This window comes from Arachis ipaensis, chromosome B6 (assembly GCF_059453495.1).
Source record: "Arachis ipaensis isolate K30076 ecotype BB chromosome B6, ASM5945349v1, whole genome shotgun sequence".
NCBI lineage: Eukaryota > Viridiplantae > Streptophyta > Magnoliopsida > Fabales > Fabaceae > Arachis > Arachis ipaensis.
The window spans coordinates 141409724-141432734 of NC_142441.1; the positions used below are offsets into that span (position 1 = coordinate 141409724).

The 23011-nt window shown below is 42.2% G+C and overlaps 5 protein-coding genes across 7 annotated transcripts in view; all 5 read left to right on the forward strand.

Moving 5' to 3' along the window:
• Window positions 1–500, forward strand: part of LOC148562973 (uncharacterized) — a 29999-nt gene extending 29499 nt beyond the window's left edge. The window contains exon 4 of the mRNA XM_088491100.1: window positions 306–500. Coding sequence (XP_088347226.1) covers window positions 306–500 — 195 coding nt within the window. The remainder of the gene's footprint in view (window positions 1–305) is intronic.
• Window positions 501–2175: 1675 nt separating this feature from the next.
• Window positions 2176–3399, forward strand: LOC107647582 (uncharacterized). Its single transcript, XM_016351650.1, has 2 exons — window positions 2176–2637; window positions 2827–3399. Exons 1-2 carry the CDS (start codon window positions 2176–2178, stop codon window positions 3397–3399), a joined length of 1035 nt encoding a protein of 344 aa, XP_016207136.1.
• A 1303-nt stretch (window positions 3400–4702) lies between these two features.
• Window positions 4703–6931, forward strand: LOC148562975 (uncharacterized). Its single transcript, XM_088491101.1, has 2 exons — window positions 4703–4871; window positions 6426–6931. The coding sequence occupies exons 1-2, from the start codon at window positions 4703–4705 to the stop codon at window positions 6929–6931; spliced, it is 675 nt and encodes a 224-aa protein (XP_088347227.1).
• A 3089-nt stretch (window positions 6932–10020) lies between these two features.
• LOC148562976 (uncharacterized) lies at window positions 10021–19392 on the forward strand. Of its 3 annotated transcripts, XM_088491686.1 has the most exons (3): window positions 10211–10229; window positions 12388–13520; window positions 19106–19392. In XM_088491686.1, the coding sequence occupies exons 2-3, from the start codon at window positions 12395–12397 to the stop codon at window positions 19129–19131; spliced, it is 1152 nt and encodes a 383-aa protein (XP_088347812.1). In that variant the 5' UTR covers window positions 10211–10229; window positions 12388–12394; the 3' UTR covers window positions 19132–19392. The 3 variants fall into 3 exon arrangements, 1 of the variants encoding a protein (XP_088347812.1); XR_015886095.1 differs by lacking the exons at window positions 12388–13520; window positions 19106–19392 and adding an exon at window positions 11653–11939 and having other exon boundaries at window positions 10021–10229; XR_015886094.1 differs by lacking the exons at window positions 10211–10229; window positions 12388–13520 and adding an exon at window positions 17535–17682.
• Window positions 16256–16882, forward strand: LOC148562977 (uncharacterized). The gene has a single exon (XM_088489691.1). It carries the CDS (start codon window positions 16256–16258, stop codon window positions 16880–16882), a length of 627 nt encoding a protein of 208 aa, XP_088345817.1.
• Window positions 19393–23011: the final 3619 nt, after the last annotated feature.

Here is a 23011-nt window from a genome sequence, read left to right on the forward strand (position 1 = left end):
TTTGAGACAGCTCGTAAGCTCGAGCCAACTCACGAGCTTTCGTTGAGCCGAGTTTGAGCTTAAGAAATAGGCTCGAGACATGAGTTAAGCTCAATTATTGTGAGTCGAACTTGTACTTAGTCTAGCTCGATCCACTTCCAGCTCTACCTAAAACTATTGATTATGTTGATCAGCCATCTTCCCCTGCTTCACACGCACTAGGTCTTGATGAGGGTAGCAATAAGTCAATATTTTTTTTTTCTAATGCAATAAAGCCTCAATGAACGTTCATTGTTAATTTGTTGGGCACTCATCTGTCTGTGCAGAAGAGAAAGGAAATTAGCCAATTAAAGATGGCATCATCAATGTCATCAGGAGGAGGAGGGGGAGGCGGCGGACCGATGAGTCCGGCGTCGAGGTTGTTCCATTTGCCGAAGTTCAACTGCTATGTGATGGCCGTAATAGGGTGCAAAACAAGCGTGAATCCTCAAGTAATCAAAGAAGGATTGCGTGAAAGTTGAAACTATTCTTAAGCATCCAAAGTTCACTAACAAGCTCGTAAGTCATTCTCTATTTCTTCTATCTTACTACTATTTCATATTTCTAAATCTATGCTTATATGCGTAATGCCATACCCTGTTTTTTTTATTTAATTAAAAGAAAAAACTCAAAAAGAAAAACCATTTATTGTTGAAAAATGTCTAGTTATAGTGCATTGATAGAGTGAGATAGGTTCCTAATGACTGTGCTAAAAAATTGGCCCGTCTAATAAAATGTATTTTGCCAAAGAAAAATGTTAATTATCTTTTAAAATTTAGTCTTTAATCAATTTTTTTAATATTTATTATTATTTAATTAATTTAAATATTCATTTTTATATATCAATTGTTCAAAAATTACTAATTTTTTAATTTTTTTTTAAAACTGAATGAAAAATATATTTTCTACTTCGTATCATTTTTGGATTGCATTTGACTAGTTTAGATAGATTCAACTCCACATTAATTATGTGATATAATTAAAATTTATATTTTATTTTATAAAAAAATAAGTAATAAAGTGTTGTATTTTTATATTTTAATTAATATTTTTATATTATATAATGTTATTTAGCTTTTAAAATAATTTATTTTAATATAATATATATAATATTTATTAAATTTACCTTTTAAAAGTCATATTTTATTAACTTATTGTTACGGTCCAGTCCAGCTAGCACTAGGGCCGACCCGACCCGTAGACGACCCACCTCTTCGGTCAGGTTCGCATGTGTAACCCACCCGGTCTACGACCCGGGCATACCCCCGTCACCAGCTGTATGACAGCTGGGGGAAAGGAAGCTTCCAAGAAGGAGACCTCCTCCTGTGAGACCCGCCATACTGACAGGGTATATAAGGGGAGGGTCCTACCCCTCCCCCAAGGTACGTCACTAACAGACCTTACTCTCTTCCCCGCCTGCACACATCGCTGACTTGAACGTCGGAGTGTCTTTGCAGGTGACACTCCCATCCAACTCGAAGAACTCGGAAGATCGGTTGCCCTCCCCCGAACCTACACCCAGCAGTCAGGCAGGGACCACGAAGCTTTGAAAAGCGATTCCCAAACCGTCCGGCACCCGACAAGTTGAACATTGGCGCCGTCTGTGGGACCGCCTAAATGGACTTTTTGCTGGGACCTATAGAGCCAGGGGATGGAGCCGAACCCAGGGGGGCAGCCTCCGTGGCTTCCTCCAGGGAACGCACGAGGTCCCCCCCCCCCCCCCCCCGCGACGACCCGAGATGTCTACACGAGCCGGAGAAAGACGTCCCTTTGGGGGAACTGGTAGTGACAGCGCCAGGATAATGCAGGAGCTATGCCATAAGGTGCAGAACCTGGAACGTCAGCTAGCGGATCAGAAACATCGTCAGCAAACCTCTGACCCAAACTATTCCCCATCTCCCGAGAGCCGTGGAAGAACTTTTCAGAGAAGTCACTCTCGACTCTGAAAGTAGTCAGGAAGACCGAGACCGCCCAAGAAGACGGCATGACCCCTTGATATATGCCCGATTTGGAAGAACACGAGCCGCTGAGAGGGATCGGGAGGACGGTGGAGAAAGGGTGAGGAGAACTCGACAGCCCGTTATCATGAGCGCAACCCCTTTCCATCGTTCCATCCTCGAGGTCCGGCTACCAAAGCACTTTGATAAGCCAACGGACATGAGGTACGATGGAACGCAAGACCCACAGGAGCATCTGACGGCCTTCGGGGCCAGAATGAATTTGGAAGGGGTAGGCGAAGAAGTCAGGTGTCGCGCTTTCCCGGTCACCCTAGCAGGACCTGCAATACGGTGGTTTAACAGCCTCCCGCAAGGCTCCGTCGCCAAGTTCTCGGACATTAGCCGCGCTTTCTTGGCCCAATTCACAACCCGAATCATGAAGGCGAAACACCCGATCAACTTACTCGGGGTGACACAAAGGCCCGGCGAGCCAACCAGAAAATATCTGGACCGGTTCAACGACGAGTGTTTGGAGATTGACGGCCTAACCGACTCGGTGGCCAGTTTGTGCTTAACGAACGGACTTTTGAACGAAGATTTCAGGAAGCATCTCACCACGAAGCCGGTATGGACGATGAAAGAGATCCAAGGCGTGGCCAAGGAATATATCAATGATGAAGAAGTTAGTCAAGTGGTGGCGGCCAACAAGCGGCAGCCCGCCAACAACCAAGCCCGGTAGCACGGTAGCAGGGAAAGGCAGAAGGAGCACGCCAAAGACGGAGTGCCGACCAAGACATTCAAGACATTCCCCTGAGTAGGAAGATTTACCAACTATACCCCCCTCGCATTTTCCATTGTGGAAGTTTACCAGCAGATAGCCGAGAAGGTGATCTCGTCCAAGCCCCGACCTCTAAAGGACAGAACGGGAGGAAATAAAAGCCTCTATTGTGATTATCACAAGGGTTATGGACACAAGACGCAGGATTGCTTTGACTTAAAGGATGCGCTGGAGCAGGTGATCCGAGATGGAAAGCTAGCCGAATTCTCCCACCTTATCAGGGAGCCGAGGAGACGTGACCGGAACCGAGATGGAGAGGACAAAAGTCGCACGGTGAAACGACGTCAAGAGCCCGAGGACAATGAGCGCGGCCTCACCATAGTAAATGTGGTAATTGGAAGAGACGTGGCTCTGAGGTCGAAGTCAACACACAAAAAGGATGCCAAAGTCCTAACGGTCTCGTCATCTAGCCCCACGCCAAATTCTAAGAGGATCCCACCCATATCATTCGGTCCGGACGACCAATGGTTTGACGAGATCACGGAAAACCCTTCAATGGTCATCACGGCCATAGTGGGAACCGGCTTGGTCAAAAGGATCCTCGTGGACACTGGCGCTGACTCGAATATTATGTTCCGCAACGTGTTCGATGCTTTAGGCCTCTAAGATGCCGATATAAAGACTCACCAGCATGGTGTAGTAGGCTTGGGCGGCCACTTCATCAAGCATGATGGAATAATCTCCCTACCTGTATCCATAGGGTCGGGACAAGAAAGAAGGTCGGTAATGGTAGAGTTCGTGGTCCTCCGAGATTCCACGGCCTACAACATCATCCTTGGGAGAAAGACCATCAACGATCTTGGGGCAGTGATCAGCACAAAGATGTTGGTAATGAAGTTCATCACTGATAACGGATCTGTGGGATCCATAAAGGGGGACTTAGAAACGGCAGTCGTTTGTGACAATGCCAGTCTCTCCCTAATAAAGAAATCCAAAGAGGCGTCGGGAGTCTTCCTCGCCGACCTGGATGTCAGGGTCGAGGACAAGCCTAGACCCAAGCCAGAAGGAGACTTAGAGAAGTTTAGGGTTGGCGATTCCGAGGAGAAGTTCACCTTCGTCAACAGAAACCTTCCACACCAATTGAAAGAACCTTTAATGGAAATGATCAGAGCTAACGGCGATCTCTTCGCCTGGACGCCAACCGACATGCCTGGGATAGACCCCCCCAGATCATGTCCCATCGCTTTGCCGTCAAGGCGGAGTTCAAACCAGTAGCCCAAAGGAGAAGGAAAATGTCACGAGAAAGAGCCGAGGAGGTGGCCAGGCAGACGGCCAGCCTCCTTGAAGCAGGATTCATATGAGAACTCGACTACTCGACTTGGCTGTCGAACGTAGTCCTAGTTAGAAAGCACAATAGAAAATGGAGGATGTGTGTGGATTATTCCGACCTTAACAAAGCATGTCCCAATGACTCCTACCCCCTACCCAACATAGATGCGCTCGTCGACGCGGCGGCGGGATATCGGTATCTGAGCTTCATGGATACTTACTCTGGCTACAATCAGATACCGATGCACCGGCCATAACGCTGAGGGGAACATACTGCTACAAGGTAATGTCATTCGGGCTGAAGAACACGGGGGCCACCTACCAAAAGTTGATGAACAAGATATTCAGCGACCTTATAGGCAAAACGGTGGAGGTATACGTAGACGATATCCTGGTAAAGACCACCCGGCCTAATGACCTCACAAGCGACCTAGAAAACGTGTTCGCCTCGCTTCGACAACACGGCATAAGGCTCAACCCACTCAAATGTGCCTTTGCCATGGAAGCAAGAAAATTCTTGGGGTTTATGATAACCTAAAAGGGAGTAGAGGCCAACCCAGAAAAGTGTCAAGCAATACTCCAAATGAAGATCCCGGGGTGTGTCAAGGACGTTCAGAGGTTGGCAGGAAGGTTCACAGCGATGTCCCATTTCCTCGGGGTGTCGGCTGCTAAGGCGTTACCATTCTTCAATTTGATGAAGAAAGGGGTAGCTTTCGAGTGGACCCCGGCATGTAAAGAGGCTTTCGAACACTTCAAGAAAATACTGGCATCACCCTCGGGAAGCCCAAGAATGGTGAACCGTTATACTTGTACTTGGCCATAACGGACGAAGCAATGGCAATGGTCTTGGTGCGGGAAGAAGGAAAGACCCAACAACTAATTTACTTTGTGAGCAAAGCATTGCAAGGAGCGGAACATAGGCATAGCAAATTGGAGAAGCTAGCACTTGCACTCCTAACCTCTTCTCGTAGATTACGACAGTACTTCCAAAGTCACAAAAGTGGTCGTTAGGACAGACCAAGCAGTTCGCCAGGTCCTCTAGAAGCCCGACTTAGTGGGAAGAATGATGACCTGGGCTGTCGAGCTGTCCCAATACGACTTGCAATATGAGCCCAGGCATGCGATCAAAGCACAGCCATGGCCGACTTCTTGGTGGAGATGACGGGAGACCCAACCGAGCCACCAAACACACGGTGGAAGCTTCATATAGACGGAGCTTCCAAGCGGGGCCGGGATAATCTTGGAAATCCCCACTGAAGTCGTTTACGAGTAGTCAATCAAGTTCAAGTTCCCGGTGTCAAACAACCAAGCGGAATACGAGGCCCTCCTGGGCAAACTGGCCTTGGCTAAAGAAGTTGGAGCCACGAGACTCAAAGTGTGTAGTGATTCACAGGTCGTGACTTCGCAGATAAATGGAACATATTAGGTCAGAGACTCGTTGCTACAAAAATATCTGGAGAAGGTCAGAGAGCTAACCGGGCAATTTGAGGAAGTCTTAGTGCAGCACGTCCCGAGAGAGAGGAACACGCGTGCAGACTTCTTATTGAAGCTGGCAAGGACAAAGCCAGGAGCGGAAAACCGATCTCTCATCCAAGGATTGGTAAGAGAGCCGATAGTCACCCTCCACATAGCAAAGGTAGACCCCTCTTGGATAGACCCGATCACTGACTTCCTAGAAAGCGGCAAGCTCCTCGAAGATGAGAAGTTGGCAAGAAGTCTGAGAAGGGAGGCGGCCAAATATACCATGATACAAGGCCAGCTGTTCAAAAAAGGGCTTATCCAACCCCTACTGAAGTGCCTGCGTCCCGATCAAACGGACTACGTGTTACGAGAAGTCCACGAGGGATGATGTGGCCACCACATCGGGGGGAAGGCCCTAGCAAGAAAGCTCATCAGAGCCGGCTACTACTGGCCGTCAATGATGAATGATTCTAAAGGCTTCGTGAGAAAGTGCATCAAATGCCAGGAGAACGCCAATTTTCACAAGGCACCAGCAGCCGAACTATGTCTGTTGACATCCTCCCGACCTTTCTCTCACTGGGGAGTCGACCTCCTAGGACCCTTCCCGGTCGATCTAGGACAAGTCAAGTACTTAATAGTCGCTATTGACTATTATACCAAGTGGATAGAGGCCGAACCACTGGCGAGCATATCCTTAGCCAACTGTAGAAAGTTTATGTGGAGGCAAGTGATAATCAGGTTCGGAATCCCGGAAGTCGTCGTGTCAGATAACGGAACCCAATTCGCCGACAAGAGGTTCGGAGAATTCTTAGCCGGCTTGGGGATAAAGCGAAAGTTCTCGTCAGTAGAACACCCCCAAACAAACAGTTAAGTCGAGACAGCTAACAAAGTTATTTTACAAGGCCTCAAAAAGCGACTTGACCACAAGAAAGGGGGATGGGCAGATGAGTTGGCTTCAGTCCTTTGGTCTTACCGAACTACGCAGCAGTCATCCACCGGCGAAACCCCTTTCCGTCTCACTTACGGGGTAGACACAATGATACCTATCGAAATTGGTGAGCCAAGCCCGCGACTACTTTTGGGAGGAGTCGAAGAGGCCGTGGAAAAGGATCTAGTTGACGAAACCAGAGAAATGGCCCACTTGTCAGAAACGGCGTTGAAGCAAAGAATGACTCTACGCTACAACGCCAGGGTACTCAAGAGAGAGTTTGAACAGAACGACCTGGTCTTGAGGCGCAACGATGTAGGCCTCCCGACCAGAGGGGAAGGAAAGCTGGCGGCAAACTGGGAAGGCCCATATAGGGTAAAAGAGGTAATCGGCAGAGGTGCCTATAAGCTGGAACGACTCGATGGCAAAGAAGTTCCTAGAACATGGAATGCGGGGAACCTGAGAAGGTTTTACTCTTAGGTCGAGCTCAACAACCTGACGATCTCCCGAGATCAGTAAGGTCCCCATCACTAATGGGTAACCAGAAAACATTATCCAAACTCTTGTTTCAAATGTTTGTTATCATCATGTATATTTGTCTAATTTCCGATTAAGGTTAACTTCACGTTTAAATCTGTTCTATTATTTTACGTCATACTACGATTGCGAACGACAACACGGTATCCCGGGATTGATCACCCCGGGAACCAGAAAACATAACGCAATAAAACGGATATAGCAATAAAAGCCACGATCTGGCTTTGCCGACTACCAACACAACGGTAAAACGCACATAATCAGATATCCAAGTGCCGACGAAACGACTACAAAATGTCATAAAAATAAGTCACACTTACAAGCCAACAAAACGGCTAACATTTGTAAGAAATTCAGAGGTTACAAACCAGGATCCACAAAGATATAAAACTACACGGCTAAAGAAGTCCAAGTTACAAAGGTCACTTCCTCAGCATGTCGACGATTTTGCCATCCTTAATAGTCTTGAAAACTCCAATCGCCGACGTATTGAAGTCGGGAGCCACCACCGTCACCTGAGCCTTAAGAGCCTCTTCAGTCATCAGGATGGCGCTCTTTCCCTGCTTCACGACCTCTTTGTGCTTCCCCTTCCATTCTTCAGCCTCTGCCTGAGCAGCCTTGGCCAACGAGACAGCCTCGTCGCGATCCTTCTCCAGCGCAGCCGCCCGACCTTGCGCAGAGTTGAGCTGTCTCTCCAAAGTCATCTCCCGCTTGGTCAACCGGGAAACGGCAGCATCTGAAGTCTTCAATTTTTTCTCAGCCGCCATGGCCTTCTCTTTGGAAGCTCTGAGCTTCTCGTTCGCCTGGGACAACTGCTCCCGAAGCGTCTCAACTTCAACTTTAAATTCATTGTTGGCCTTAGCAGCGGACTCAAGCTTCCTCCGCACCGACTGCATTCCCGACAGCTCAAACTCGGCTTTCCTGGCGATGGCGGCGCCACGGAAATAGTCCTCGGTGCTGGGAAGCAACTGAGAATCTATAAAGTTTCCGGCATCGAAGTTCCTCTCCATCATGGTAAGGACTCCCCCAGAGCTGGAGGACAATCTCTTCCTCTTTGGGGTGCTGATGATTCTCACGTCATCCTCCTCAAATTGCGGGCTAGAGGACGAGTTCTCGCCAGCACCAACGGCCTCTTCTCGGAGGGGAGAGACTGAGACATGAGCTCCATCAGCACCCTGGATCGGCACCTTGTTAGCATCCGGGGGGGCACGGCTTGGCCCTCACTGTGTTCAGGTGGAGCTTCCTGGTTCTCATTGGCCTGCTCCTCATCGCTATCACCGCCAAGAAAAGTATTGAATAGGCTTTCAAGGCCGGTCACTTCGGCAGACATCCCCACTACAACAAGATAATGAAATCGGTTAGTCGTGAAGTCCGCATAACAAATCAAAAGTGATAGTAGCGCAAGAAATGCAAGTTAAAGCTACTCACAAATATAATTTCTAGCGACCTCCCGGTCACCCATAAGGAGATAGGGGTTCACAAGATTTTTCCCAAACACGGCCAACAATACGTCGGCAATCTTTTTGTCCACAGAGGACATTCCTTTGTATGTTACCTTAATAAAGGTATTGGACCCCTTCCCGAAACTCCAATACGTCGGGATGAGGCGCTGCCCCTCCAACGACAGCCAGAAGGGATGGCGACCTTTGACTGGCCGCACCTTGAAGTACTTGTCCTTGAACCCGTGGTAAGAGTCCTCGAACAAGCCAAAAATCCTCTGACCCTGGGCAGATCGGAAGGACATAAATCCTTTACTTGCTTTCCCTTCTTTGGAGGGATTCGTGAGGGTAAAAAGGAAAAGAAACACGTCGACGGACACCGGCAGCTCTAAATATTCACATGCCATCTCGAAACAGCGGATGGAATGCCAACTGTTCGGATGCAGCTGCGACGGCGCCACGGAGCATCGGTTAAGGAGCGCCATTTGGAGAGAAGAAAAAGGAATGCGAACCCCAATTGGGTAAACATTGCCTTGTAGAACCAGATCCATTCGGCGACTCAGGGGGAGTGGAGGTTGACTTCCTATAACCGCTCGTGAGGAGCGGGAACGAAAACGTCGTAGTTAGACTCCTCGTCAGTTCCGTCGCACAAGTACTCGGCTTAACGGAACTCGGTAAGCTCCTCCTCACCCATTTGGTTTGGGGAGTCCTTCACGTCGGAAGTCACCCAGGCATATCGATCGTAAGCCACGGTCGAGGTGGAGGCCCGTGCAACGTGACGAGGCATACCTACAGTGGGGGCACCACTCAGTTAGTCTAAGAGCTCGGTAGGTCGGAACTAACCCAGAAAACTACAGCTCGCACATCCAATAACTACAACCAAACATAACCAAAACGAATCCTAGAAAATCCTAAGCGAAGGCTAGAAACCAGTGTATTGGAATGGTAACCCCCCTACACTATCTACCTAACGCCATCAAGCATGCCATTCACACAGAATGGATTCGCATAAAAAAAAAACATGCAAATCCAAGGCAAGAAAATTGTAAACCCCGGTTAAATTAGTAGATAATTAGTCAATAAATTAATTTTTAATAAGGAAGATTAGAAATGTGAATATTATATTAAATTAGGATAGAGCTCATCGAAACGAGAATTTTGACACCAATTTCGAAGAAATCGGTCCAAAATTAGACCGAACGGGCCGAACCGGTTGAACCGGGCCCAACCGGACCAGCCCTTTAAGTGAACCCACGTTCTTCTTCTCCCCATTTTTGGCAGCGTCGAAGAGCATCAGGGAGAAGAAAGGAAGAACGTCAAAATTGTTACGTTAACTTCCGATCCCCGTAACTTCTCCGTCCGAGCTCCAATCGCCGCACCGTTTGCGGCCACGCGTTCACCGCGTCGAGCTCTACATTTCTACTGGAACAATTTCATAGGTAACTTGCTATTTCACTCTCAGCTTCATCTTCCCCCAATTTTCAAATTTTAAGTGGGAATATTGAATTTCTTTGATTTCTGATGTTTTAGGATCCAATTAGCTTGAGAGAAACGTTCACTCTTGCTTATGTGAAGCTTGGGTAAGGTGAGGATACGATAATTCTATTTTAATTTCATTAAATTTGAGCTTTGAGTATTAAATTGGGTATATATGTACTATGAATGTGTATTAGGTTGAAAATAAATAATTGGAGCTTGAAATTGTGAATACTGGAACTTGGAGGAAGCGGATTAGTTGAGTTTTGAGGGGCTGTCTTGGTTTTGAATAAATAGCTTTGGTCGTTACGTGGAAATCGGCTAAGGTATGGTTTAGGTTTCTTGCATTTAATATATAATGTTCTGTGAAAACTTAGGCTAGACGGCCATAGGATAAGTTGGAATGCAGGTGTATGTTTAATGTTTAGTAATTTGTTGATGAATATATTTGGTTGAAGTTTATTGGATAATTAGTTATTAATCTTGGATGGTGAATGTTATTGTTGATGAACATGGTTGGTCTAGTGCTAATGATTTGGTGAATTATTGATTTGAGATATTATGTGTTAGAAGCCTAGGGTTAGTGAACTATGATCCTTAGTTGAATTTTGGTTGTTGGATTTGAATATTGTATGAATATAATTATAAATCTGAAGTAGATTTATTGTGGTGACTGTTATGATGATGAGGAAGGGTATGTTGAATTGAAAAGAAAGCAGGTTTGGACCCGAAAAGGGTGGCAAAGTCCGAGTTTTAGAGGAGATGCTGCCGAAATTTTATAAAAAATTAGAGATTTTGTTTAGATGATTATTTAAAAGAGATTTAGATTTAAATGTTATATGGTTTGATTTTGAGTTATTAAGAAAGTGAGTATGTTTTAAGTTTGAAGTTTGATTCTTAGAAAAGAATGAATTATGTTTTGAATTGAAACTATTGATGGACGGAATGGGAGGTGTGATAATGAAGGATAAGGATTGAATATGTTTAATGTATGATGATGAATGAGATGCAATTGAGAATGATGTGGATGTTGAGGAACTATAATTGAATTATTTATATGGCTTATGAATTTGAATAATCTGAGATACGAGATTCCCTGGATTAAGTGCCGTGGCTTGCCACCACGTGTACCAGGTTGAAAACTCGATACTCTGTTGACCCTATGACGTAAGTGTGACCGGGCACTATATAAATTCCCGGGAATGTTACCCCCATTGAGCAATATTGATTATTTGAGAAAAATCTATGCATAGACTCTTGGGGATGCACGTCGGGGGACAGTCTAAGGACAATTCAGACTTGTCGGGTTGGCTGGATAACCGACAGATGAGCCTCATCAGCCATAGGACAGGCATGCATCATATGCATATTACTTGAATTACTTGCTTGTGCTCTAATTGGGTGTGCCTATCTGTATTTGTCATGCTAAATGTGTATTTGTTACCTGCAGTAGTTGTAACTTTCTTGTGTTTGCCTTTATCTGTTTATTTGTCTGTGAAAATGCATGATGGAATTGGAGGTATGGAGGAATGGCAGTATAGGACTTAGATTTAAGGTTAAGTTAGGATTAAATATTTTTAGGAAACCACCTTTTATGGTTTCTGTTTAATACTTTAAGCTCTACAATCTGAGTGTCGGCGTTCTAGGATTGCCTCTGGCATTCCCAGGACCTTATATATTATGTGTGTGGCACCTTTACCATACTGAGAACCTCCGGTTCTCATTCCATACTATGTTGTTGTTTTTCAGATGCAGGTCGGGAGCCATCTCGTTAGGCGTCTGGACTCTTAAAGCGGAGGGGTTACTGGATAGTGTTGTTGTATAGTTTTGCTGTACAGTGATGTATATATATGTACTTAGCTTTCTCTCCGCATAACTTGTCCTTTTTGATCCTCTTAGAGGTTTATGGAGAGGCAGGATTGTGTGTATGTACTTTTGGGTTTTGGATATGTATGTATATATGTGTAAATATTCTCCGGCCAGTCTTGACTTCGCAGGCTGAGTTAGGAGCTTGTTATTTTGTATCTTTGGCACTCTATTCCTACTTCTGTTATCTTATGTTTGATAGTTACAGTTTTCTTAGCATGCAAGTTAACTCGTTCCTTGAGCGTTGCGCTTTTATCTCGCGATTTTTATTTTCCCTATCCTTCAAGGCTCCTAGCATATTATAACTCTTCTGCTATTATATGTACTTATTTTATTTTAGAGGTCGTAATACCACATCACCTCTGTTTTACGACTTAAGCGTAAAGCTTTGTGTGGTAGGGTGTTACATTATGGTATCAGAGCAGTTCGTTCCTATAGAGCCTGAAAGACGGACTGATTGTACTTCTGTGCATTCTCTGTATATGTGTTTATGTGCTATTAGGATATCTGATTGATATATATGGCATAAACGTTTGTGAGCATGCATTTGGAACTTAAAGCATTAGACCTGCGATATTGAGACTGATCAACTTAATATCACTTGTTTGGTGTGTATAGGGACCAGATGTCGACTCGCGGACGCGGTCGCGGGCGAGGTAGAGGTAGGACAGGCACCGTTACTCCTGTACCCACAGGGACTGATCCAGTAGACTTTATGGCTGCCTTGGGAAATATGGCTGCAGCTATGCAGGCAACAGCTGAGGCACTGGGTAATCAGATAAATCAGGGTAATCATGGGAACAATAATGATGAGGACGGTCCTATGACACTTGCTACATTTCTGAAAGTTCGCCCTCCGACTTTTAGGGGAACCTCAAATCCCACTGATGCAGATAATTGGATTCAGGCTATGGAAAGGGCGTTACAGGCACAACAGGTTCCTGAAGAGCAATGGGTTGAATTTGGAACTTATCAGTTGCAAGGTGAAGCTCAGTATTGGTGGCAGGGAACACGACGTATCCTGCAGCCTGATGGTGCTGCGATTCCTTGGGAGGTTTTCCGGACAGAGTTCTATAAGAAATACTTTCCTAATTCAGCTAGAAATGCCAAGGAACTTGAATTAATGCAGTTAAAGCAGGGACAAATGACTGTTGCTGAGTATACCAGTAAATTTGAGGAGTTATGTCGTTTTTCTCGTATCTGTCAAGGTGCGCCTGAAGATTTTGCTGAATGGAAGTGTATTAAATATGAGGGAGGTCTTCGGAGCGATATTCTGAGCTTCGTTGCCCCAATGGAGATCAGGGTGTTTTCTGAATTGGTGAATAAGAGTAGGGTGGCTGAGGATTGTGTGAGGAAGGCGGCAGCAGAGAAAGGGAGTTTGAGGATGCCTTTTCAGAGGCCTTCAGGGAGGAATTTTGCTCCGAGAGGTAGGAATTTTAAGCGTGGAGGCTTTGTTCCGCAGCAGACTCAGGGTCAGGGTAATTATAGAAGGCCGAATATTACTGTTAATCAAGGAAAAAGGTTTGGAAAGCAGCCACAGCAGGATCTGAATTGTCAGAAGTGCGGAAAGTATCATCCTGGAGTTCCGTGCAGACTAGGACTTGAAGTGTGCTATTCCTGTGGACAGCCCGGGCATATAGCCAGTAATTGCCCTGAGAAGAAGAAGTATGAGACTGGTAGGGTGCAACAGCCGGGGAGAGTATACACAACTTCTACCATTGGTGCTGAGGGATCTGAGACACTTATTAGAGGTAATTGTGAAATGGCTGGTAAAATCTTAAATGCTTTATTTGATTCAGGAGCAAGTCATTCATTTATTGCATTTGAAAAGGCCCATGAATTAAGATTGAGAATGGTGGTCTTAGGTTATGATTTGAAAGTATATAATGCTACTCATGAAGCTATGGTGACTAGGATAGAATGTCCATAAGTTCCCTTTCGAATACAACAGCGTGAATTTGTGCATGATTTGATTTGTTTGCCTATGACTGGTCTTGATCTCATTTTGGGATTGGATTGGTTATCCAAGAATCATGTTTTGCTTGATTGTTCTGAGAAGTCAGTACAGTTTATGCCAGAAGGGTCAGAAGCACCGGTTGTGGTGAATAGTTACTATTTGAACTCTATGATAGTAAACTGTTCTGGAACCGAATGTCATGGTATTATGTTATTAACTGCGGGAGTATCAGGTGATGATCAGAGTTTAGAGCAAATTCCGGTTGTATGTGAATTTCCAGATGTGTTTCCGGATGATATTAATGAATTCCCACCTAACCGAGAGGTTGAATTTGCAATTGAGTTGGTACCTGGATCCGGTCCAATTTCAATTACTCCTTATAGGATGTCGCCTTTAGAAATGGCTGAACTGAAGGCTCAGCTGGAAGATCTGTTGGGTAAGCATTTTATCCGACCAAGTGTTTCTCCGTGGGGAGTGCCAGTGTTACTGGTAAAGAAGAAGGATGGGAGTATGCGGCTGTGTGTCGATTATCGGCAATTGAATAAGATCACTGTGAAGAATAAATATCCGTTGCCTAGAATCGATGATCTAATGGATCAGTTACAGGGTGCCGGTATGTTTTCTAAGATTGACCTGCGATCCGGATATCATCAGATAAGGGTTAGAGACGAGGATATTCCGAAAACTGCTTTCAGAACCCGTTATGGTCATTATGAGTATACAGTGATGTCTTTCGGGTTAACTAATGCCCCGGCAGTATTTATGGATTATATGAACAGGATTTTTCGACCGTATCTGGACAAGTTTGTTATTGTCTTCATTGATGACATTCTTGTTTATTCTAAGACTGGAGAGGAACATGCTGATCATTTGCGAACTGTGCTGCAAATTCTGAGAGACAGGAAGTTATATGCTAAGATATCTAAATGTGAGTTCTGGAAGAGTGAAGTGAAGTTTCTCGGCCATGTGGTGAGTAAGCAGGGGATAGCTGTGGATCCTGCTAAGGTGGAAGCAGTGATGAATTGGGAGCGACCAACTTCAGTGACAGAGATCAGGAGTTTCTTAGGTTTGGCGGGGTATTATCGCAGATTCATTAAGGGATTTTCACAGCTCGCCTTACCTTTAACTAAGTTGACTAGGAAGGATACACCTTTTATCTGGACTCCGGAATGTGAAGAGAGTTTCCAGGCATTGAAGCACAGGTTGACTACTGCACCTGTATTGTTATTACCTGAATCAAGTGAACCGTTTGAAGTGTATTGTGATGCATCTCTGAAAGGGTTAGGGTGTGTTTTGATGCAGCACCAGAATGTTGTAGCATACGCCTCACGGCAGTTAAGGCCGCATGAGATGAACTACCCGACACATGATTTAGAACTTGCTGCTGTTGTGTTTGCTTTAAAGATTTAGAGGCACTACCTCTATGGCGTTAAGTTTCATGTTTTCTCAGACCATAAGAGTTTGAAGTATCTTTTTGAGCAGAAAGAGTTGAATATGCGTCAGAGGAGGTGAATGGAGCTTCTGAAAGATTATGATTTTGAATTGAATTATCATCCAGGAAAAGCGAACGTTGTGGCGGACGCTTTAAGTCGGAAGTCTTTATATGCAGCTTGGATGATGCTACGGGAGGAAGAGTTACTGAAGGCATTTCAAGGTTTGAATTTGGGAGTTAGAGAAGAATCTGGAATCCTGTGTTTGAGTCAGTTGCAAATTTCAAGTGATTTTAAATCAGAACTTCTGAAGGCTCATCAAGATAGTGAAGCGTTACGTAAGGTATTACCAGCAGTTGAACAGGGAAAACAGTGGAGAATGTCAGAAGGTCATGATGGTTTATGGAGGTTCAAGAACCGGATTATTGTGCCTGATGTTGGAGACCTACGACAAAGTATCTTGAAGGAAGCTCACAAGAGCGGGTTTTCAATTCACCCAGGGAGCACTAAAATGTATCAGGATCTGAAAGCGATGTTCTGGTGGCCAGGTATGAAGAATGATGTGGCATTGCATGTATCTAAATGTTTAACGTGTCAGAAGGTTAAGATTGAGCATCAGAGACCATCAGGGACCCTTCAGCCTTTGGAGATTCCACAATGGAAATGGGAGAGTATCGCAATGGATTTTGTAATAGGTTTGCCTAGAACTCGATCTGGTTGTGACGCTATTTGGGTGGTTGTGGATCGACTAACGAAATCAGCTCACTTTCTTCCTATCCGAATAAGTTGCACAATGGAGGAATTGGCTCGAATGTATATTAAAGAGATTGTCAGGTTGCATGGCGTGCCTTCTACCATTATATCTGATAGGGATCCTCGTTTCACATCAAGGTTCTGGGGAGCTTTTCAGCGTGCATTCGGGACTCAGTTAAGTTTGAGTACTGCATATCACCCTAAGACAGATGGTCAGTCAGAGAGAACTATTCAGACCTTGGAGGATATGCTAAGGGCTTGTGTTTTGGACCAGCCGGCGAGCTGGGATCGATATATGCCATTAGTGGAATTTGCTTATAATAATAGCTACCATGCGAGCATCGGAATGGCTCCATATGAAGCTCTGTATGGCAGAAAATGTCAGTCTCCGTTGTGTTGGTATGAAACTGGAGAAAGGAGTTTATTAGGGCCTGAAATGATAGCTGAAACGACTGAGCAGATAAAGAAGATTCGTAGTCGAATGCTTATAGCCCAAAGCCGCCAGAAGAGCTATGCTGATCAGAGGCAAAAGCCTTTGGAATTCGAAGAGGGAGAACATGTCTTTCTGAGAGTAACACCAACCACTGGAGTGGGAAGAGCTATTAAGACCAAGAAACTGAATCCCCGTTATATTGGACCGTTTGAGATTCTGAAAAGAATTGGACCAGTGGCTTATAGAATTGCCTTACCGCCATACCTTTCGAATTTGCACGATGTATTTCATGTATCACAGCTTCGAAAGTATACTCCTGATGCAAGTCATGTTCTAGAACCAGAACAAATCCAAGTGAGAGAAGATCTAACACTTCCAGTAATTCCAGTGAGAATTGATGATACTAATATTAAACGATTACGCGGAAAGGAAGTATCATTGGTAAAAGTAGCTTGGAGTCGAGCTGGTATTGAGGAACATACCTGGGAACTCGAATCAGATATGCGAAAAGACTATCCACATCTCTTTTCAGGTAACTAGATTTGAATTTTGAGGGCAAAATTCTTTATTAGGTGGGTAGGATGTAAACCCCGGTTAAATTAGTAGATAATTAGTCAATAAATTAATTTTTAATAAGGAAGATTAGAAATGTGAATATTATATTAAATTAGGATAGAGCTCATCGAAACGAGAATTTTGACACCAATTTCGAAGAAATCGGTCCAAAATTAGACCGAACGGGCCGAACCGGTTGAACCGGGCCCAACCGGACCAGCCCTTTAAGTGAACCCACGTTCTTCTTCTCCCCATTTTTGGCAGCGTCGAAGAGCATCAGGGAGAAGAAAGGAAGAACGTCAAAATTGTTACGTTAACTTCCGATCCCCGTAACTTCTCCGTCCGAGCTCCAATCGCCGCACCGTTTGCGGCCACGCGTTCACCGCGTCGAGCTCTACATTTCTACCGGAACAATTTCATAGGTAACTTGATATTTCACTCTCAGCTTCATCTTCCCCCAATTTTCGAATTTTAAGTGGGAATATTGAATTTCTTTGATTTCTGATGTTTTAGGATCCAATTAGCTTGAGAGAAACGTTCACTCTTGCTTATGTGAAGCTTGAGTAAGGTGAGGATACGATAATTCTATTTTAATTTCATTAAATTTGAGCTTTGAGTATTAAATTGGGTATATATGTATTATGAATGTGTATTAGGTTGAAAATAAATAATTGGAGCTTGAAATTGTGAATACTGGAACTTGGAGGAAGCGGATTAGTTGAGTTTTGAGGGGCTGTCTTGGTTTTGAATAAATAGCTTTGGTCGTTACGTGGAAATCGGCTAAGGTATGGTTTAGGTTTCTTGCATTTAATATATAATGTTCTGTGAAAACTTAGGCTAGACGGCCATAGGATAAGTTGGAATGCAGGTGTATGTTTAATGTTTAGTAATTTGTTGATGAATATATTTGGTTGAAGTTTATTGGATAATTAGTTATTAATCTTGGATGGTGAATGTTATTGTTGATGAACATGGTTGGTCTAGTGCTAATGATTTGGTGAATTATTGATTTGAGATATTATGTGTTAGAAGCCTAGGGTTAGTGAACTATGATCCTTAGTTGAATTTTGGTTGTTGGATTTGAATATTGTATGAATATAATTGTAAATCTGAAGTAGATTTATTGTGGTGACTGTTATGATGATGAGGAAGGGTATGTTGAATTGAAAAGAAAGCAGGTTTGGACCCGAAAAGGGTGGCAAAGTCCGAGTTTTAGAGGAGATGCTGCCGAAATTTTATAAAAAATTAGAGATTTTGTTTAGATGATTATTTAAAAGAGATTTAGATTTAAATGTTATATGGTTTGATTTTGAGTTATTAAGAAAGTGAGTATGTTTTAAGTTTGAAGTTTGATTCTTAGAAAAGAATGAATTATGTTTTGAATTGAAACTATTGATGGACGGAATGGGAGGTGTGATAATGAAGGATAAGGATTGAATATGTTTAATGTATGATGATGAATGAGATGCAATTGAGAATGATGTGGATGTTGAGGAACTATAATTGAATTATTTATATGGCTTATGAATTTGAATAATCTGAGATACGAGATTCCCTGGATTAAGTGCCGTGGCTTGCCACCACGTGTACCAGGTTGAAAACTCGATACTCTGTTGACCCTACGACGTAAGTGTGACCGGGCACTATATAAATTCCCGGGAATGTTACCCCCATTGAGCAATATTGATTATTTGAGAAAAATCTATGCATAGACTCTTGGGGATGCACGTCGGGGGACAGTCTAAGGACAATTCAGACTTGTCGGGTTGGCTGGATAACCGACAGATGAGCCTCATCAGCCATAGGACAGGCATGCATCATATGCATATTACTTGAATTACTTGCTTGTGCTCTAATTGGGTGTGCCTATCTGTATTTGTCATGCTAAATGTGTATTTGTTACCTGCAGTAGTTGTAACTTTCTTGTGTTTGCCTTTATCTGTTTATTTGTCTGTGAAAATGCATGATGGAATTGGAGGTATGGAGGAATGGCAGTATAGGACTTAGATTTAAGGTTAAGTTAGGATTAAATATTTTTAGGAAACCACCTTTTATGGTTTCTGTTTAATACTTTAAGCTCTACAATCTGAGTGTCGGCGTTCTAGGATTGCCTCTGGCATTCCCAGGACCTTATATATTATGTGTGTGGCACCTTTACCATACTGAGAACCTCCGGTTCTCATTCCATACTATGTTGTTGTTTTTCAGATGCAGGTCGGGAGCCATCTCGTTAGGCGTCTGGACTCTTAAAGCGGAGGGGTTACTGGATAGTGTTGTTGTATAGTTTTGCTGTACAGTGATGTATATATATGTACTTAGCTTTCTCTCCGCATAACTTGTCCTTTTTGATCCTCTTAGAGGTTTATGGAGAGGCAGGATTGTGTGTATGTACTTTTGGGTTTTGGATATGTATGTATATATGTGTAAATATTCTCCGGCCAGTCTTGACTTCGCAGGCTGAGTTAGGAGCTTGTTATTTTGTATCTTTGGCACTCTATTCCTACTTCTGTTATCTTATGTTTGACAGTTACAGTTTTCTTAGCATGCAAGTTAACTCGTTCCTTGAGCGTTGCGCTTTTATCTCGCGATTTTTATTTTCCCTATCCTTCAAGGCTCCTAGCATATTATAACTCTTCTGCTATTATATGTACTTATTTTATTTTAGAGGTCGTAATACCACATCACCTCTGTTTTACGACTTAAACGTAAAGCTTTGTGTGGTAGGGTGTTACAAAAATAAACGGCATTGTATCTTTTCCAGAGGCGAGAATAAGGAAGCTTACCAGATAGAAGCTAGAAATGGGAGAAAATGGAGCAATCAATGAAGTCCGAGCGAAGCAAGAACCCACAGCAAGGATTTTTGAAAGAAAGAAGAGAGAAAGCAAGGGAAGCGTGATAGCAACAACAATGAAACTGAAAGGAAACTGTAGAGGAACGTGGAGAAAACCAATGAGGAGAAGTGCGAAGGGCAGGGGCAAAATGGTCATCTCACACGGGTTTCAAAATAATCATTAAGAGTAATTAATGGCCAGCATGAAAAACGAGGCACCAAACGGCGCACCCCTGCACCAAGGAAGCCAACGCGCGTAGAAGGCGCGTCCCGAGCATGATGAACCGACAAAGCGACAACACACACTCGATGAAGTCAAACGCGCCAACCACGGCTGGCGCGTTGGGGCACTGTTACGGCCCAGCCCAGCTAGCACTAGGGCCGACCCGACCCGTACGCGACCCGACCTCTTCGGTCGGGTTCGCATGTGCAACCCACCCGATCTACGACCCGGGCACACCCCCGTCACCAGCTGTATGACAGCTGGGGGAAAGGAAACTTCCAAGAAGGAGACCTCCTCCTGTGGGACCCGCCCTACTGACAGGGTATATAAGGGGAGGGTCCTACCCCTCCCCAAGGTACGTCACTAACAGACCCTACTCTCTTCCTCGCCTGCACACATCGCTGACTTGAGCGTCGGAGTATCTTTGCAGGTGACACCCCCCATCCAACTCGAAGAATTCGGAAGATCAGTTGTCCTCCCCCGAACCTACACCCGGCAGTCAGGCAGGAACCACGAAGCTTTGGAAAGTGATTCCCGAACCGTTCGGCACCCGACAAGCCGAACACTTATTATACAAAGAAAAATGCTAAAGAACAGTAAGAATTTATTATTTTTTATTATTAGTTAGCCATTAATATTTAAAAATATGAAATAAAATTTGTTAGAATATTAGACTAAAAAAAACTAAATTAAAATAATTGAGTTGATAGTTAATGATAGCAAAAAAATAATAAATTCTATAACCTCCAATATTTTTTATTATATAAAATTTACAAAATAATATTTACTGATTGTTACCCGATTTCAATTTACTTCAGATTAGTTTAGATTTTTAAATAGACCCTGTAAAATATTAGCATGGGTCCATGTCTAACAAAAGCCCGGTCGACCCATGCATAACTCCCCCTATCTAAAATATGTGGGTAGTGATGTTCTATTGTTCTTCTTTTTTGTGCAGAGATTAAGAGTTTCGTTTATATATTTGGTTTACAAATCCATAAACACCCTCACCAAACACCTCCAAGAAAGGCAACGAGACAAAACCGCATCAACCAACACCTACCCACAATCCAAAGCTCTGATCTACGTGTTGAGTAGCAAGTGTGATGAATATAAAGGAGAGTAAAGTATCGTTTTTGTCTCCAATATTTGGGATAAGTCCCAAAGTTGTTCCTAACATTTCAATCGTCCTATTTAAGTCCCTAACGTTTCAAAATTGACTCAATGTTGTCCTACCGTTAGGGATCCGTTAACAGAATTGACGGTAGGACAAAATTGAGACGATTTTGAAACGTTAGGGACTTAAATAGGACGAAAACGTTAGAGACAAAAATGATACATAAAAATAAATTTTAATTTTATCCTTTAATAATATTAATTTTTAGTGTACATAATATTCAATTATTTTTTAAATTACAGTTAATCACATTACTTTCATTCTAAATAAATTAATTTTTTTATAATTTTATTCTTAAAATAATGTAATTTTTTTATAAATAAATAAATTTTACACTTTCATTCTAAATAATGTAATTTTACTTTCATTATTTAATCACATTACTTGTAATTTTTTTTAGTAATTTTACACTTTCATTCTAAATAAATTAATTTTTTTATAATTTTACATTTAAGTAATATAATTTTTTCTATAAATAAATAATTTTTATATTTTCATTGTAAATAATGTAATTTTACTTTCATTACTTAATCACATTACTTATATTTTTTTATAATTTTACATTTTCATTCTAAATAAATTAATTTTTTTATAATTTTACACTTAAGTCATGTAATTTTTTTATAAATAAATAAATTTTATACTTTCATTCTAAATAATGTAATTTTATTTTCATTACTTAATCACATTACTTATAATTTATTTTTTTTTATAATTTTACACTTTCATTCAAAATAAATTAATTTTTTATACTTTTACACTTTCATTCTAAATAATGTAATTTTACTTTCATTACTTAATCACATTACTTATATTTTTTTTTATAATTTTACACTTTCATTATGAATAAATTAATTTATTTATAATTTTACGCTTAAAGTAATATAATTTTTTATAAATAAATAAATTTTATAGCTTTATTCTAAATAAATAATGTAATTTTACTTTCATTACTTAATTACATTATTTATATTTTTTTATAATTTTACACTTTCATTCTAATCATATTACATTATTTATTTAGAATGAAAATGTAAAATTTATTTATTTACAAAAAAATTACATTACTTTAAGTGTAAAATTAAAAAAAATAAATTTATTTAGAATAAAAATAACGTGATTGAGTGTAAATGTGATTAAAAATAATTGAATACTATGTATAGTAAAAAATTGATATTATTAAAGAATAAAATTAAAATTTATTTCTATGTATCATTTTTGTCCCCAACGTTTTCGTCCTATTTAAGTCCCTAACGTTTCAAAACCGTCTCAATTTTGTCCCGCCGTCAATTTTATTAACGGATCCCTAACGGCAGGATAACATTGAGTCAATTTTGAAACGTTAGGGACATAAATAGGACGATTGAAACGTTAAGGACAACTTTGGGACTTACCTCAAACGTTAGGGACAAAAACTATACTTTACTCTATAAAGAATTAGTCACACATCCAAGAAAATAAAAAAAATAAAAAGTTTATAAAGATAAAAGATTTATTAATTTGATACTTTAAGGTTTCGAATTTGATGTTAAATTTTTTGTATTAATGTCTATGTTTGACACCCAAATTTAACTGTAACCAAACTTATCAAGCCTTTTTTTTTTCAGTCTCCAATTAATTTTAGTCCGCATTTCCATTTTTTTTGAAGGACAAAATCAAAAGAGTTAATAACGTGGCACCGAAATACACATTGGAACGCTGGAGCAAGAATATAAAGAGGAGGCACACATACATTAAGAGTATCCAAGATGAGTCTCTACTGGAGCCGAGAAGTAAGAGATTCGACAAGTTGGTGTTTTGGTCGCACAATATATTCGAATTTGCATCCGAGTCCGAGGAGTTGATCGAAATTTTGCACCGAACGTTTGCAAAAGTCATGGCCGA